The sequence below is a fragment of the Equus caballus genome, chromosome 1 (genome assembly GCF_041296265.1).
Source record: "Equus caballus isolate H_3958 breed thoroughbred chromosome 1, TB-T2T, whole genome shotgun sequence".
Lineage (NCBI taxonomy): Eukaryota > Metazoa > Chordata > Mammalia > Perissodactyla > Equidae > Equus > Equus caballus.
In genome coordinates this window covers 45,507,629-45,522,056 of record NC_091684.1, presented here as the reverse complement: position 1 = coordinate 45,522,056, position 14,428 = coordinate 45,507,629, and the positions used below count along the sequence as shown (strand labels likewise).

At 33.0% G+C, this 14,428-nt stretch overlaps 1 protein-coding gene across 3 annotated transcripts in view; it reads left to right on the top strand.

The window, feature by feature from the left end:
* The window catches only part of PCDH15 (protocadherin related 15), a 952,630-nt gene that overhangs the window by 482,806 nt on the left and 455,396 nt on the right, over positions 1-14,428 (top strand). For all 3 annotated transcript variants that reach the window (XM_070262649.1, XM_070262641.1, XM_070262642.1), the window contains one exon: positions 9,870-10,025. In XM_070262649.1, coding sequence (XP_070118750.1) covers positions 9,870-10,025 — 156 coding nt within the window. The remainder of the gene's footprint in view (positions 1-9,869; positions 10,026-14,428) is intronic.

The window sequence follows — 14,428 nt, the reverse complement described above, 5'->3', positions numbered from 1 at the left end:
TGATTTTATATCTTGCAACTTTACTGAATTTATTAGTTCTGACAGTTTTGGTGGAGACTTTAGGGTTTTTTCTATATAATATGTCATCAGCAAATAGTGACAGGTTTACCTCTTCCTTTTCAATTTGGAGGCCTTTTTTTTTCTTGACTAGTTGCTCTGGCTAGGACTTCTAATACTGTGTTGAATAAAAATGGAGAGAGTGGCTTCATTGTCTTGTTCCTGCTTTTAGAGGAAAAGCTTTCAGCTTTTCACCATTGATTGTGACACTAACCGTGGGCTTGACATATAAGACCTTTATTATGTTGAGGTACATTCCCTCTATAACCATTTTGTTAAGAGTTTTTATCACAGTGGATGATGAGTTGTATCTATTGAGATGATCATATGATTTTTATCCTTCATTTTGTTAATGTAGTGTATCACATTGATTGATTTGTGGATGTTGAATCATCCTTGCATCCCTTGAATAAATCCCACCTGAAATCATGGTATATGATCCCTTTAATATATTGTTGAATTCAGTTTGCTAATATTTTCTTGAGGATTTTAACATCTGTGCTCATCAGGGATATTGGACTGCAATATTTTTCTTGTGATATCCTTATCTGGTTTTGGTATCAGCAAAATGCTGACATTATAAAATGAGTTTAGAAGTGTTCCCTCTTCTATTTTTTGGAAGAGTTTGAGAAGGATTGGTATTAATTCTTCTTTGAATGTTTGCTAGAATTCATCAATGAAACAGTCTGGTCTTGAACTTCTGTTGGGAGGTTTTTGATTACTGATTCAATCTCCTTACTAGTAATTGGTGTGCTCAGATTTTCTATTTCATGATTCAATCTTAGTAGATTGTATGGTTCTAGGAATTTATCTTTCTCCAAGGTTGTCATAGTTGTTGGCATGTGATTGTTCATGGTATTATCTTATGATCTTTTGTATTTCTGCAATATCACTTGTAATGTTTCCTGTTTCATTTCTGATTTTATTTCTTTGAGTCCTCTCTTTTTTTTTCTTGATGAGTCTAGCCAGAATTTTGCCAATTTTGTTTATCTTTTCAAAGAACCAGCTCTTAATTTGATTGATCTTTTCTATTGTCTTTTAGTCTATATTTCATTTATTTTCACTCTGATCTTTGTTATTTTCTTCCTTCTACTAACTTTGGGTTTCATTTCTTCTTTTTCTTGTTCCTTGAGGTGTAAAGTTAGGTGGTTTATTTAAAACTTTTCTTGTTTCTTGATGTAGGCATTTATCAATATGAACCCTCTTAGAACTGCTTTTGCTACATCTTGTAGGTTTTGGTATATTGTATATCCATTTTCATTTGTCTCAAGATATTTTTTTATTTCTCTTTTCACTTTTTCTTTGGCCAATTGGTTGTTCAGTAGCATGTTGTTTAATCTTCTCATGTTTGTGAATTTTCCATTTTTCTTCTTGTATTTGATTTCTAGTTTCATAGCATTGTAATCAGAAAAGATGCTTTCAATTATTTTAGTCTTCTCAAATTTATTAAGACTTGTTTTGTGGCCTAACATATGAATGCTCCATTTACACTTGAGAAGAATGTACGTCCTGTTGCTTTGGAATGAAATGTTCTGTATATATCTGTTAAGTTCATCTGGTCTAACATGTTGTTTAAGGCTGATGTTTTCTTATTCATTTTCTGTCTGGATGATCTATCCATTGATTAAGTGAAGTATTAAAGTCCCCTACTATTATTGTATTGCTATCTACTTTTTCCTTAAAGTCTGTTAATATTTGCTTTATATATTCAGGTGTTCCTATACAGATTGCATAAATATTTACAGGTGTTATATCCTCTCTTTGAATTGACCTCCATATCATTATTAATGCCTTTATTTGTCTTTTGTTAAAGTCTGTGTTTTATAGTCTATCTTTTCTGATATAAGTATAGCTACTCCAATTTTCTTTTGCTTTACTGAAATGTAATTATTTAGGTTGTTTCCAAAGTTCTTTGAATTGTTCACTTTATAAATCCAATAAATCATAATAAAAAACACGAATGCCAAGAATCAGGGTTTCACCCTACTAACAACTGCCAAAGCTCCATATTATGGTTGCTAGGCTGGAATTTATTTTAGTCCTTCTTAGAGGAAAATTGCTCTGGAAATTTTTTTTTAGTGGAGATTTTTCCATTAAGTCTTCGGAATATAGTGATGCTCTTCTTAGTGTCTTAGTCCATTTGGGCTGCTAAAACAAAATATCACAGACTGGGTGGCTTGTAAACAACAGAAATTTATTTTTCACAGTCTTGGAGGCTGGAAATATCAGATCAGGGTGCCAGCATGATCATATGAGGACTTTCTTTCAGTTTGCACACTTCTCCTTGTATTTCTCACATGGTGGAAAGGGACAAGGGAGCTCTCAGGTCTCTTTTATCAGGGAACTAATCTCATTCATGTGCTAATCACCAGACTCCTGTTGTTTCAGGGAAATAAGAAATAGACGATGAAACTAAACAAGTGTGAATCTCTGCCTCCCACCTTCATCTCTCAAAAATACTTTTTATGAATAGCATAACAAATATATTTTTGCCTTTTTGAAATGGGACATTTTCTATATCATACTGGATATAAAGTTGAATATTTTCTGCTTTGAAATAGATTTGCAAGTCAACCAAAGCCCCCACCTACTACTAATACACCTAATACTGTCACATTGGTCACTAGGATTTCAACATATGAATTTTGGAAGGACATAAGCATCTAGACTGTAGAATAGGAATATTCTAATTTTAATCAAAGTTATTTGGCTTATAAGGAAGGCACAAAAATGCCTTCAAATAATCTTAAGTCAATGGGTGGAGAGTTTTAAGAATTTCTATATCATAGCTGGGAAAAGCAATTTCATTTTATCAAAATTGTAAGTTGACCAGGGACAGAGGGAACTACTTGGTCTTGGACCACATGGTATCTTAGCTATAGCTTTATCTGTGAAGATGCTCTATTTTTCTCCCTGCAGATCAAATTCCTTTGTCCATTTATAATTTTGCTCCTCTGTTTCATTGGTTTGCACTTAGCTTTGTCTTTTATTGATGTTCACTCCATTCTAGCTGCCTCTAAGATTTCAACGCAATGCCTACCACATACTGACCATAGTCTCTGTGTTTTTTCCAATTAGTGAGAGAGATTATTTAAATACCAACTGGCTTGAATCAATTATCGCCAGGGAAGTGGGGGTGATATCACCTGGTACATCCACATTCAATGATACTTGCCCTTTCAACAACAGTTAGGAGAAAGTGTATTTTCCAGAGGAGGCATTCCAAATTATGTTTTCTATACTTTGTTCATTGAACCCATAAACTATCATCTCTGAATAGAAACATTTGAACAATTATGGCTACAAAGAACTAAAAGAAAGTTTAATGTAAATAATAAATGTTTTTAAGATTAAATGTTAAAAAAATAAGCTAATAACATAATCTTCATGAAAACTTCTGAGGATAAAAGTAAAACATAAAAATTCCCAAGCCCCAAATATTTCTATTTAATTACAAAACTTTGATATGACATTGTATAAATATGAGCTGTTGACATTTTCAAGCTTGGTTCATAAGACTTGCCCTGATGGTCATCACTTTTTTATTCCCCATTTTTGTTTCTGTTCACTAAAGTTACATAAATTTTCTTCAATAAAAGAAAAAGAGAGAGGGTATAAAATGAGTCACAAATGATTTAAAAAAATATGTTGTCTGGCATGAAAAATGTCAATAATGAAGGAGCACCACATAAGATTTTTGAAAGGCCAAATTATTGACTCATTTGACCAATATTCTCTAATCACTCTTGAGTATGGGATAATAATGATCATGATAACATCAATAATGAAAATAGTAACAGAAAGAAAAATATGATTCGGACACAATTCTGTTATACTTATCTTAAAACTCTGGGCAAACTTTAACAGCTTGAAGTAGAGAGAAATTGTATTCTTGACAATCCCAAACATCTTAACTTCTCTTCTTTCAGACTGTAAGTTGGTAGCTTCACAAAGAGCTTTGATTCCTCTTCCCTGGCCAATATCCATTTAACTACTAAGTTTCGTTTTTGTGATTTTTTTCTTTGAGGAAGATTAGCCCTGAGCTAACATCTGCTGCCAATCCTCCTCTTTTTGCTGGGGAAGACTGGCCCTGAGTCAAAATCTGTGCCCATCTTCCTCTACTTTATATGTGGGATTCCTGCCACAGCATGGCTCAACAAGCGATGCACAGATCCACACCTGGGATCCGAACTGGCAAACCTCAGGCTGCCAAAGTAGAACATGTGAACTTAACTGCTGCGCCACCAGGCTGGCCCCCACTAAATTTTCTTTTTATCTCCACAGTGTGTCTTGCACTTGTATCCATCAGCATAACTCCAGTACAAGCACTCTTAGTTCTCACTTGGGCTCAGGAACTATCTCCTAATGTTCTCTTTACCATATTTCATGATTCAACCTATTCTAGATTCAGTGCCCAACACACAGTTCTGACCTTGTTAGTAGATGACTTTTCATTGCAACCTGGTTTATCTGGTCCTTGAGGTTTCCTAGATTCAAGCTGCAGCTTGTCTATCTCATTTCTTTTTATTTGGAAAATATTGACTCTAATCTAGGAAAACTGAGCTAACTGCTGTTCTCTATACATGATCTGTTTTTTCTTTGTTTGTTTTTTTTTTTTTATGTGCGGGACGCCTGCCACAGTGGCTTGATAAGCAGTGCTTGGGTCTGCACCCAGGATCCGAGCTGGTGAACTCTGGGCCACTGAAGCAGTGTGCACAAACCCAACCACTGTGCCACTGGGTCAGCTCCCCTCAATCTATTTTTTAATCATGGCTTCCCTGATACACTTTTGAACCTATGCTTTGAAATCCCCTTTATCCATTACTATCAGATGAATGTCATCTACTACCAAGACGTGTCTTAAATGCTACTGTCTACGTAAAATAATTCCTAATGATAACACTAATGTGTAATTCCTTGCTTTAAACTCCAAAGTCTCCAAAACTCTTTTTTAACTTGAATTATAGTTATTCATGTTCACCTCCCGTCGGTTTTACAGGATTTACTTAGTGCACAAGGACAACATCATATTAATCCCACCCAAGTTGAACTTTGCATATAATAAATACAATTAAATAAGCTGAATGTCCTTAATAACTGATTGTGAAAAATCTACAAATTTATCAACTATTATAGGTACTTAATTATATTTTCAAGTCAGTACTTTCTTCTTTGGGTAAGTTCTCTAAATATATCATTCATTTTCAAAGTTTAATTTGTGAAGGACACTCATAACCCTGGCCAGCCATTTCCTTTGTTTCATTATTTAAAAATCATTTCTACAACACGTCATGTCTTATTTCCTTTCACCATCTTCCAGCTTATTTGTGAAATGATGAAGACTTTTCATTTTGTAAAGGCAGTAAGTACACAGGAAGAAAAATCATGACAAAAACTTCTCATTCCTGTGAGGATTGAATAAACTTTGCCTTTGCTGAATGAAAAATAAAATCGATTTTTATACAGGTTTGCTAAAAATTTATTTTCCCCCTAGATCATTAAGCTCTCCAAATAATGCAGTTTCTAGAAAAAACTCCAATTCCCTTAAGATTGAAGATGTGTGTCATAATCGACACCATTTACATCAATAAATTCCTTATAAAAATTTTGCTTGCTGTTAAATCCTAAATGATTGTCTGAAAAACTCATAACAAAATTTTTTACTTTTGTCTTTTTTCAAATTACAAAATTCATACGTATTTGTTGGAAATTTTTCTTCCTTTATTTTCTACTCTCAGCCCTGCTTTTCAAAGATAACCTCCATCAATTGTTGGTATGTATCATTCTTGAACTTTTATCTCTGCATATCAAAATCTACACACATATATGCACTAACATACAAATATGCAAATACACTTTCAGAGTATTATGTTACACATGCATTTTTAAATTGGAAGAATCGTTTGCATGTCTAGGTGTATATGAATGCTAATTATTTTAAATAATTACCCCAAAAGAATTTATACATAGTTTTTTTTCTTTGTTTCATGAATGAAGCAATTGAAAAGAATTAGAGAAAATAAAATTACCATAACTTATTTATGCCACCAGTTATGAACAATAAACCAAATTTCCCGAACATGTTCCTAAGCATTTTGGAGTCCCTAAACTCTCACTAATCGACTTAGTAGAACTATGCTTGATATATTTATGACCTTCTTATACCACAGAATAGAATCTATTCCAACGTGAAATTACAATGTGTGTTATATATTAGCCACAGGGAATTCTTGCCTTCAACGTGATCCATTATGGTTGGAATTTATGGTGAGCTGAGTTCTATCCATGCTACCAACAGTTGCATAGGGAGCTAAAGTCGAGAGCGACGAGAGTTCCAGGTGACCGGGTTATATCTAATTTATGGGCACTTAGCAGAACTAAGTGGGAGCTCAGTGCACAGTGCATCCGATCCTCTGCCTGCAAAGATGGTGACCTTTCTGTCCCAGTGCTACCACTCAATATACAATTAGAAGTTGAGAGGAAATGGTTTTATAGGTCTCTCTTGTAATCTTTAGAAGATAAATAACTTTAGAAGAACATAATTCACCTGATTGTCTTCCAAGAGGTTTGCCAAGGGATAAAAGTACAAGTATTTATTCTGTTTTTTACTTTACAATGGAAATATGCAGGACTTTTCTTAAAAAGCCTATTAAAGCAAACACTTTTAAACTGATAGTAAAGATGGAGGTCATCTAATTCGAATTCCTCCCAGAAATCTTCAAAGACCTAGTCTTTTTAAATGATCTTTTAGCCTCAAGCTTGCAGATTTTCAGTCATGAGCTTGCTTTATAGGATCATCCATTTTATTCTGTGCTGCTTTGCATTAGTGGAAAACCTCTATTTATATTGAAAATATACGCTTTATAATACTTTTTATTCATTGTTCTTATTTCTGCTCTCTGGGACTCCAGTGAATAAACTAATGGATCTTTTCATAAGAACCATTCAGAGGTCTGGTTAATCTTGTGTTTTTTTGCTTGAATATCCTCAATTTATTTATTTATTTATTTGGCGAGGAAGATTGTCACTGAGCTAACATCTGTGCCAATCTTCCTCTATTTTATATGTGGGACGCTACTTCAGTATGGCTTGATGAGCAGTGTGTAGGTCTGCACCCGGGATCCAAATCTGTGAACCTCGGGCCACCTAAGCAGAGCATTCAAACTTAACCACCATGTCACCAACCCAGCTCCAAACACCCTCACATTTTATCACACATTCTCAAGGTGTTCAGACTGCACATCCTATTTGCCCATAATATGGTGCTTATTATAATCCACTGATCTCTGCAGCTATTATTAATGAATATGAAGTTTGTATTATGTTCCAGTGGCCCATTTGCAGTATTGGAAAGATGTAAAACTTGTAAATAAAAGATGTAAACTCATCTTTTATTCATCAAAATTTCACAATTACGTTTTCACATTAATATTTGTAGCCATTTATTATATTTGGGTAATTAAGTTTTTTTCAAATATGAATAAGGTGATAAATTTATTACTGTAAAAATATATCATTTTTGTAACCTATTATTCTGACATTAAAATGATTTTGAAACTTGATTTTTGTCATTAAATGTATTGTATGTTCCTTTTAGCTTTGTGATATTCACAGATTTTATACACCTGACTTTAAAGCCTTTATTTATGTCAGCAATTAAAAGTGAAATGATGTTAGATATGAGAACACAAAGCTATGTGATGCTTCACTAGATACCTTCCTCCATATGATAATAATGTTTCAATATATTCTCTTTAGGTACAGTTATTCAACCAGGTACAAATCAATTGAACTACTTTTTCTTTATTGGCCATAAAAATATCTAGAGACTAAACACTATTTGCTTCAGTTTGGATATAGTTTCGACAACATTTTGCTCATTTAGAAATGTGGTAACTGGCATTTTTAAGGAATCTATCCTAGCTTTCTGTAATAATTGCTATATCTTTAAATTGTTTTTAATACAAATATTTAATAATTTATTTTAAAATCTAGGATAGGTCATATTTTGTAGATTCCGCATTTTTCACTTCTTTGGAAATTTAGCTTTTTATAAGTAAAAAAATAGTTTACATCCATTATGTGTTAATATGTGCCTAGCACGTCATAATTTCTTATAATACTTAGAGTGATTCTAACATATCATCAGTGTTTATTATTATCCATGTTTCAGAGATGAGCAAACTAAGCACAGAGAGATTTTGCATCTAGATTATATAGTTAGTAGGCTATGAAACTAAGACTGGAAGTCAACTAGTTTGACTCGGGTAGTACACGATCACCTCTCCTAAGCACAGTGCTAGTTACTGAGTAAAGAGATTTAGTCATGACTGAAACGACACCCCAGGCTGTATGGAGTTTCCAGTCTAGTGAAATTTGTTTTATGTATAAAACAAATATATAAAATGTGTAATATGCCAAGTGGTAGATGAGAAATGCAGTAAATAACAATAAATAGGGAGAAGAGAAGTTGAAAGGAAAGAGCAGGCTGGTGCTGTGACATTTTAGATGGGGTGGTCTGAATAGATCATTCTGCTAAAATGATATATTTAGGGAAAAATTTTATAAGGTCAAAAAAGATTTAAAATATCACACAAAGGAATATTTTGTAGAGTTAAACACTTTAACTCTAGAGTCAAACAGGTGTAGATGTTCATCTCAATTTTGCAAGCCCTTACCCAAGGGATCTGAGTAAATAAGTGCCCCTTTGATCACACTTTTCCCATTTCAGGAATTTATCAAAAAAAAAAAATACACAAGTTATCACATAGTTATGTCTAGAATTTTTATTGAAGTATTTTTTATAATGACAAAAATTGACAACATAATAGGGGCTGGCCCCGTGGTGTAGTGGTTAAGTTTATATGCTCCACATTGGCAGCCCAGGGTTTGCAGGTTCGGATCCCAGGCACGGACTTATGTACCACTCGTCAAGCCATGCTGTGGCGGCATCCTATATGCAAAATAGAGCAAGATTGCCACAGATATTAGCTCAGGCACAATCCTCCTCAAGCAAAAAGAGGAAGATTGGCAACAGATGTTACCTCAGAGCCAATCTTCCTCACACACAAAAAAACTTGACAACATAAAACATCTCATTATAAGTCTTTTACTTAGACAAATTCTGCTATAGACTCATAATGGAGTGCTATTAAATCGCATAACGTAGCTTCATAGTCATATACAGCAAAATGTGACAGTAAATCTATATTTACAAATATGGGATGATATTCACTGTGTATGTGTTTATAATAGGTGTATATTTGGAGAGAGGAGTAGATTAGCACAATAAGCATTTGAATGTATAGAATGAGTAAATTTGGTTGGACTGTGAATGAATTCTCTTCTTTTGGTTATATTTTAATTTTTATCAAATGTGAGCATATAATATTTTAGCAAAAATATAGATGAACACAAATGTTATACAATTTCTCTTCTCCAAGGATTTTATCATTAACATTTTTATAAATTAGAAGTTCATATTGTTGCTTCTTTAACTTTTGAAGGCACAGAATTTGTTTCATCCTATCAAATCTCAGTGTTAATTCTGTGTGATTGTATTCATCTCAGTCCTCTAATTGTGAACATAATGCTACCTGAGACTCTATATTTTGAGACACAAAATTGAACAATGGAGTAATCACGATTGTCTTCCCCTGTCCTTAAAATAGTGCAAAATGGATCAATTTTAATAGGTTGTTATCATTTAAAAATGAACAAGAATAGAAAATTTTATTAAATAAAGTGATTTGACAGTAATGAGAAGCTTCAGTTTCAATTGATTTTATAAAGATGCAATTTCTGCATTGCAGCCACCAATGAACATTCACTCCATCGTGGTGCAAGTCCAGTGCATCAACAAAAAAGTGGGCACTGTTATCTACCATGAAGTTCGAATCGTGGTGAGAGACAGAAATGACAACTCACCCACATTCAAGCATGAAAGCTACTATGCCACAGTGAATGAGGTCAGTTTCTGTTTACTCTCTGTGTCCTTTTTATTGATAAATGTAACTAACTGTATACTATAAACAGTTTGAAATGATTGCTCTATAATAATAGGCTTAACTATTTAGAAATGTAAGGAGAACACTTTAAGGAATAGTGGTGTAGAAGAAATAAGGTCTGGATGACTCCTGATATGATTTCAGGAGTTCATTTTGCTACAGGAAAAACCTGTTAACTGTATCTATGTGTTTGTTTATCTTTTGCACAAGTCAAGTCATACTGTAATTGTCTTTCTCTGCCTGATTTATTTTGCTTAGCATAATACCCTCAAAGTCCACCCACCCACGTTGTCACAAATGGCAAGATTTCATATTTTTTACACCTGAGTAGTAGTCCATTGTGTATGTCTATATATATATACCATATATACCACGTACAAACGTATATATACCACATCTTCTGTATCCATTCATCCGTTAGTGGGCACTTGGGCTGCTTCCAAGTCTTGGCTATTGTGAATTATGCTGCAGTGAACATAAGGGTGCATGTATCTTTATGCATTCCTGTTTTCATGTTCTTTGGATAAATACCCAGAGTTGGAATAGCTGGATCATATGGTAGTTCTTTTCTTATTTTTTTGTGGAATCTCCATACTGTTTTCCATAGTGACTGAACCAATTTACATTCCCACCAGCAGTGAAGTGATATCTCATTGTAGTTCTGATTTGCATTTCCCTAATAATGAGTGAAGTTAAACATCTTCTCATGTGTCTGTTGGCCATCTGTATATTTTCTTTGGGAAAATGTCTGTTCATATCCTCTGCCTATTTTTCGATGGGGTTGTTTGTTTTTTTGTTCTTGAGTTGTATGAATTCTTTATATATTTTGGAAATTAACCCCTTGTCAGATATATGATTTGCAAGTATTTTCTCCCAGTTGGTTGGTTGTCTCTTCATTTTCTCCAGGGTTTCCTTTGCCTTGGAGAACCTTTTTAGTCTGATGTAGTCCCATTTTTAAATTTTTTCTTTTATTTCCCTTACCTTGAAGAGACATTCATTCAAAAAGATACTGCTAAGGCTGATGGCAAAGTGCATACTGCCTATGTTTTCCTCCAGAAATTTTATGGTTCAGGTCTTACATTCAAGTCTTTAGTCCATTTTGAGCTAATTTTTCTGTATGGTACAAGATAATGGTCTACATTCATTCTTTTGTATGTGGCTTTTCAGTTTCCCAACACCAGTCATTGAAGAGACTTTATTTTCTTCATTATATATTCTTGGCTCCTTTGTCGAAAATTAGCTGTCCATAGATGTGTGGGTTTATTTCTGGGCTCTCAGTTCTGTTTCATTGAGCTGTGGGTCTGCTTTTTCAGCTAGTACCATGCTGTTCAGAGTACTATAGCTTTGTAGTATATTTTGAAATCAGGACGTATGATACCTCCACCTTTGCTCCTTTTTGTCAGAACTGCTTTGGCTATACAGAGTCTTTTGTTGTTCCTTATAAATTTTAGGGTTCTTTGTTCTATTTCTATGAAAAATGTCATTGCGATTCTGATTGGGGTTGCGTTGAATCTGTAGATTGCTTTCGGTAATGTAGACATTTTGACTATGTTAATTCTTCCAATCCATGAGCATGGAATTTCTCTCAATTTCTTTATGTCTTTAATTTCTTTCAACATTGTCTTGTAATTTTTAGTGTACAGTTCTTTCACTTATTTGGTCAAATTTATTCTAGGTATTTTATTCTTTTTGTTGCAGTTGCAAATGGGATTATATTCTTGTTTTTTCTTTCTGCTAGTTCATTGTTAGCGTGTAGGAATGCAACTGATTTTTGTGTGTTAATTTTGTACCTTGCAACTTTACTGTATTCGCTAGTTCATTGTTAGTGTATAGAATTGCAACTGATTTTCGTGTGTTAATTTTGTACCTTGCAACTTGACTGTATTTGTTAATTATTTCTAATAGTTTTTTTTGGTGAATTCTTTAGGGTTTTCTATATATAGAAACATGTCATCCACAAATAGTGACAGTTTTACTTCTTCCATCCCAATTTGAATAACTTTTATTTCTTTTCCTTGCCTAATTGCCCTGGCTAAGACTTCCAATACTATGTTAAATAAGAGTGGTGAAAGTGGGCATCCTTGTCTTGTTCCTGATCTTAGAGAAATACCTTTCAGTTTTCCACCATTGAATATGATATTGACTGTGGGTTTGTCATATATGGACTTAATTATGTTGGGATATCTTCCCTTCTATACCCATTTTATTGAGAGTTTTCCTCACAGTGGAGTTGAATCTTGTCAAATTCTTTCTCTGCATCTTGAGATGATCATGTGATTTTTACTCTTCATTTTGTTAAGATGGTGTATCACATTGATTGATTTGCAGATGTTGAACCATCCCTGTGTCCCTAGAATAAATCCCACTTGATCATGGTGTATGATCCTTTTAATGTATTGTTGTACTCTATTTGTCAATATTTGGTTGAGGACTTTTGCATATATGTTCATCAGCAATTCTGGCCTGTAATTTTCCTCTTTGGTATTGTCCTTATTTGGTTTTAGCATCAGAGTAATATTAGCCTGGTAAAATGGGTTAGGAAGTGTCCCATCATCTTTAAATTTTTGGAAGAGTTTGAGAAAGATATGTATTAAGTCTTCTTTGAATATTTAGTAGAATTCACCAGAAAAGCCATCTGGCCCTGGACTTTTGTTTCGTTGAGATTTTTGATTGCCATTTCAACCTCTTTATTAGTGATTGGTCTATTCAGATTCTCTGTTTCTTCTTGACTCGGTTTTGGGAAGTTGTATGATTCTAAGAATATATACATTTCTTCTAGGTTATCCAATTTGTTGGCATATGGCTTTTAATAGTATTCTCTTATAATCTTTTGTATTTCTCTGGTATCCATTGTAATTTTTCCACTTTGCTTGTGACTTTATTTATTTGAGCCTTCCTTCTTTTTTTCTTAGTGAGTCCAGCTAAAGGTTTGTCAATTTTGTTTATTTTTTCAAAGAACCAGGTCTTAGTTCCATTGATTTTTTTCTATTTTCTTTTTAGTCTTTATTTCATTTATTTCTGCTCTGGTTTTTATTTCCTTCCTTTTGTTGACTTTGGCTTCATTTGTTTTTTTTCTAGTTCTTTTAGGTATAATGGTAGATTGTTTATTTGAAAAGTATTGGTATGATTGATTATATTGGACACTTTAATGTCTGAATCCACATACATGCTTACTGAGGCTCAATAGGAGCTATTTATTCTCCTTGTAAGATATTGAACTAATTTTTTTTGTATCTCTGAGGTGGTAAGTAAATACTGGAAGAAAATATTTATTTGAGATTGTATTAACTAAAGTCATTTTCTCAATTTTAAAACCAAGTTCCAGCATATTCAAAATATTTAAATATAAAGCACAACTAAATTCTGATAAGAAAATACTGATCAAATTATAATAAAATATTTTAAAAGTAATATTATTGCTTTTATTAAACATGCTTTTTGCTGTTTACTGTTTTGCTCTGTTATGTTTTCTCTTTGAGCCAAAGACTCCTTTTATGTTATTTTTTTAAACAATGGTTACTTTATTAATTTTTTATTATTCCATCAAGTTAGAAAATATTTCTAAAGCACCTCTAACATCGCCTATTATGTGTACTTTAGAAGCACAAAAATGAACCATATTTTTAATAGTCCATATTTTAGCAAATCATCTTTACTTCCAAGTTGTTTTTTTAATCTTAAAAAATATGTACTTACTTTATAGGAGGAAATCAGTTTGATATGGCTATTAAACACAGCATTAGGCCTTTAACCTCTACATGCTTTTTGAAATTATTTAAAATATCTCTCATTTATCTCAACATTCTTCTATTCATAAAAAATTGAAGAACTGATGCTGCTCATACTCTGAGACTTCCTAGATTTTATTACCTAAAAACATAAACTCTTCTTTTAAATTTAACAGGATGAGTTACTGTTCAGTGAATGCTTAACCTTTTTGAGCTAACTTTTTTAACAGGTTTCTGCTAAAACAGGCAGATTCTAATTAGTGTAATTAATCATGATACATGATTAATTATTTTAGCATCTTATTTGAGCATCTGAAGTATACTCTTTGAATGAAATTTCGCTTTGTTTGTTTGAGTGCTAACTTCATTTGGGTATAAAGTGATAGTCAGATGAATTATCTTAGGCAGTAGATCTAATTGTAAAATCAGTTCTTGTACCCTATTTAACCGTTCCTGGATAATTATCTTTAGTTCATTTTTCATAAAGAAACTTATAATGTTCAATATGAAATTCAAATTATCCCATGTGATTTGACTACTTGCACTACCCCCTCCAATAATTTCAGCACCTTGCTGAAAAATAACCTTTTCAAATACTATTTTAATCATGTCTCTCTCCTATTCAAAAATTGTGTA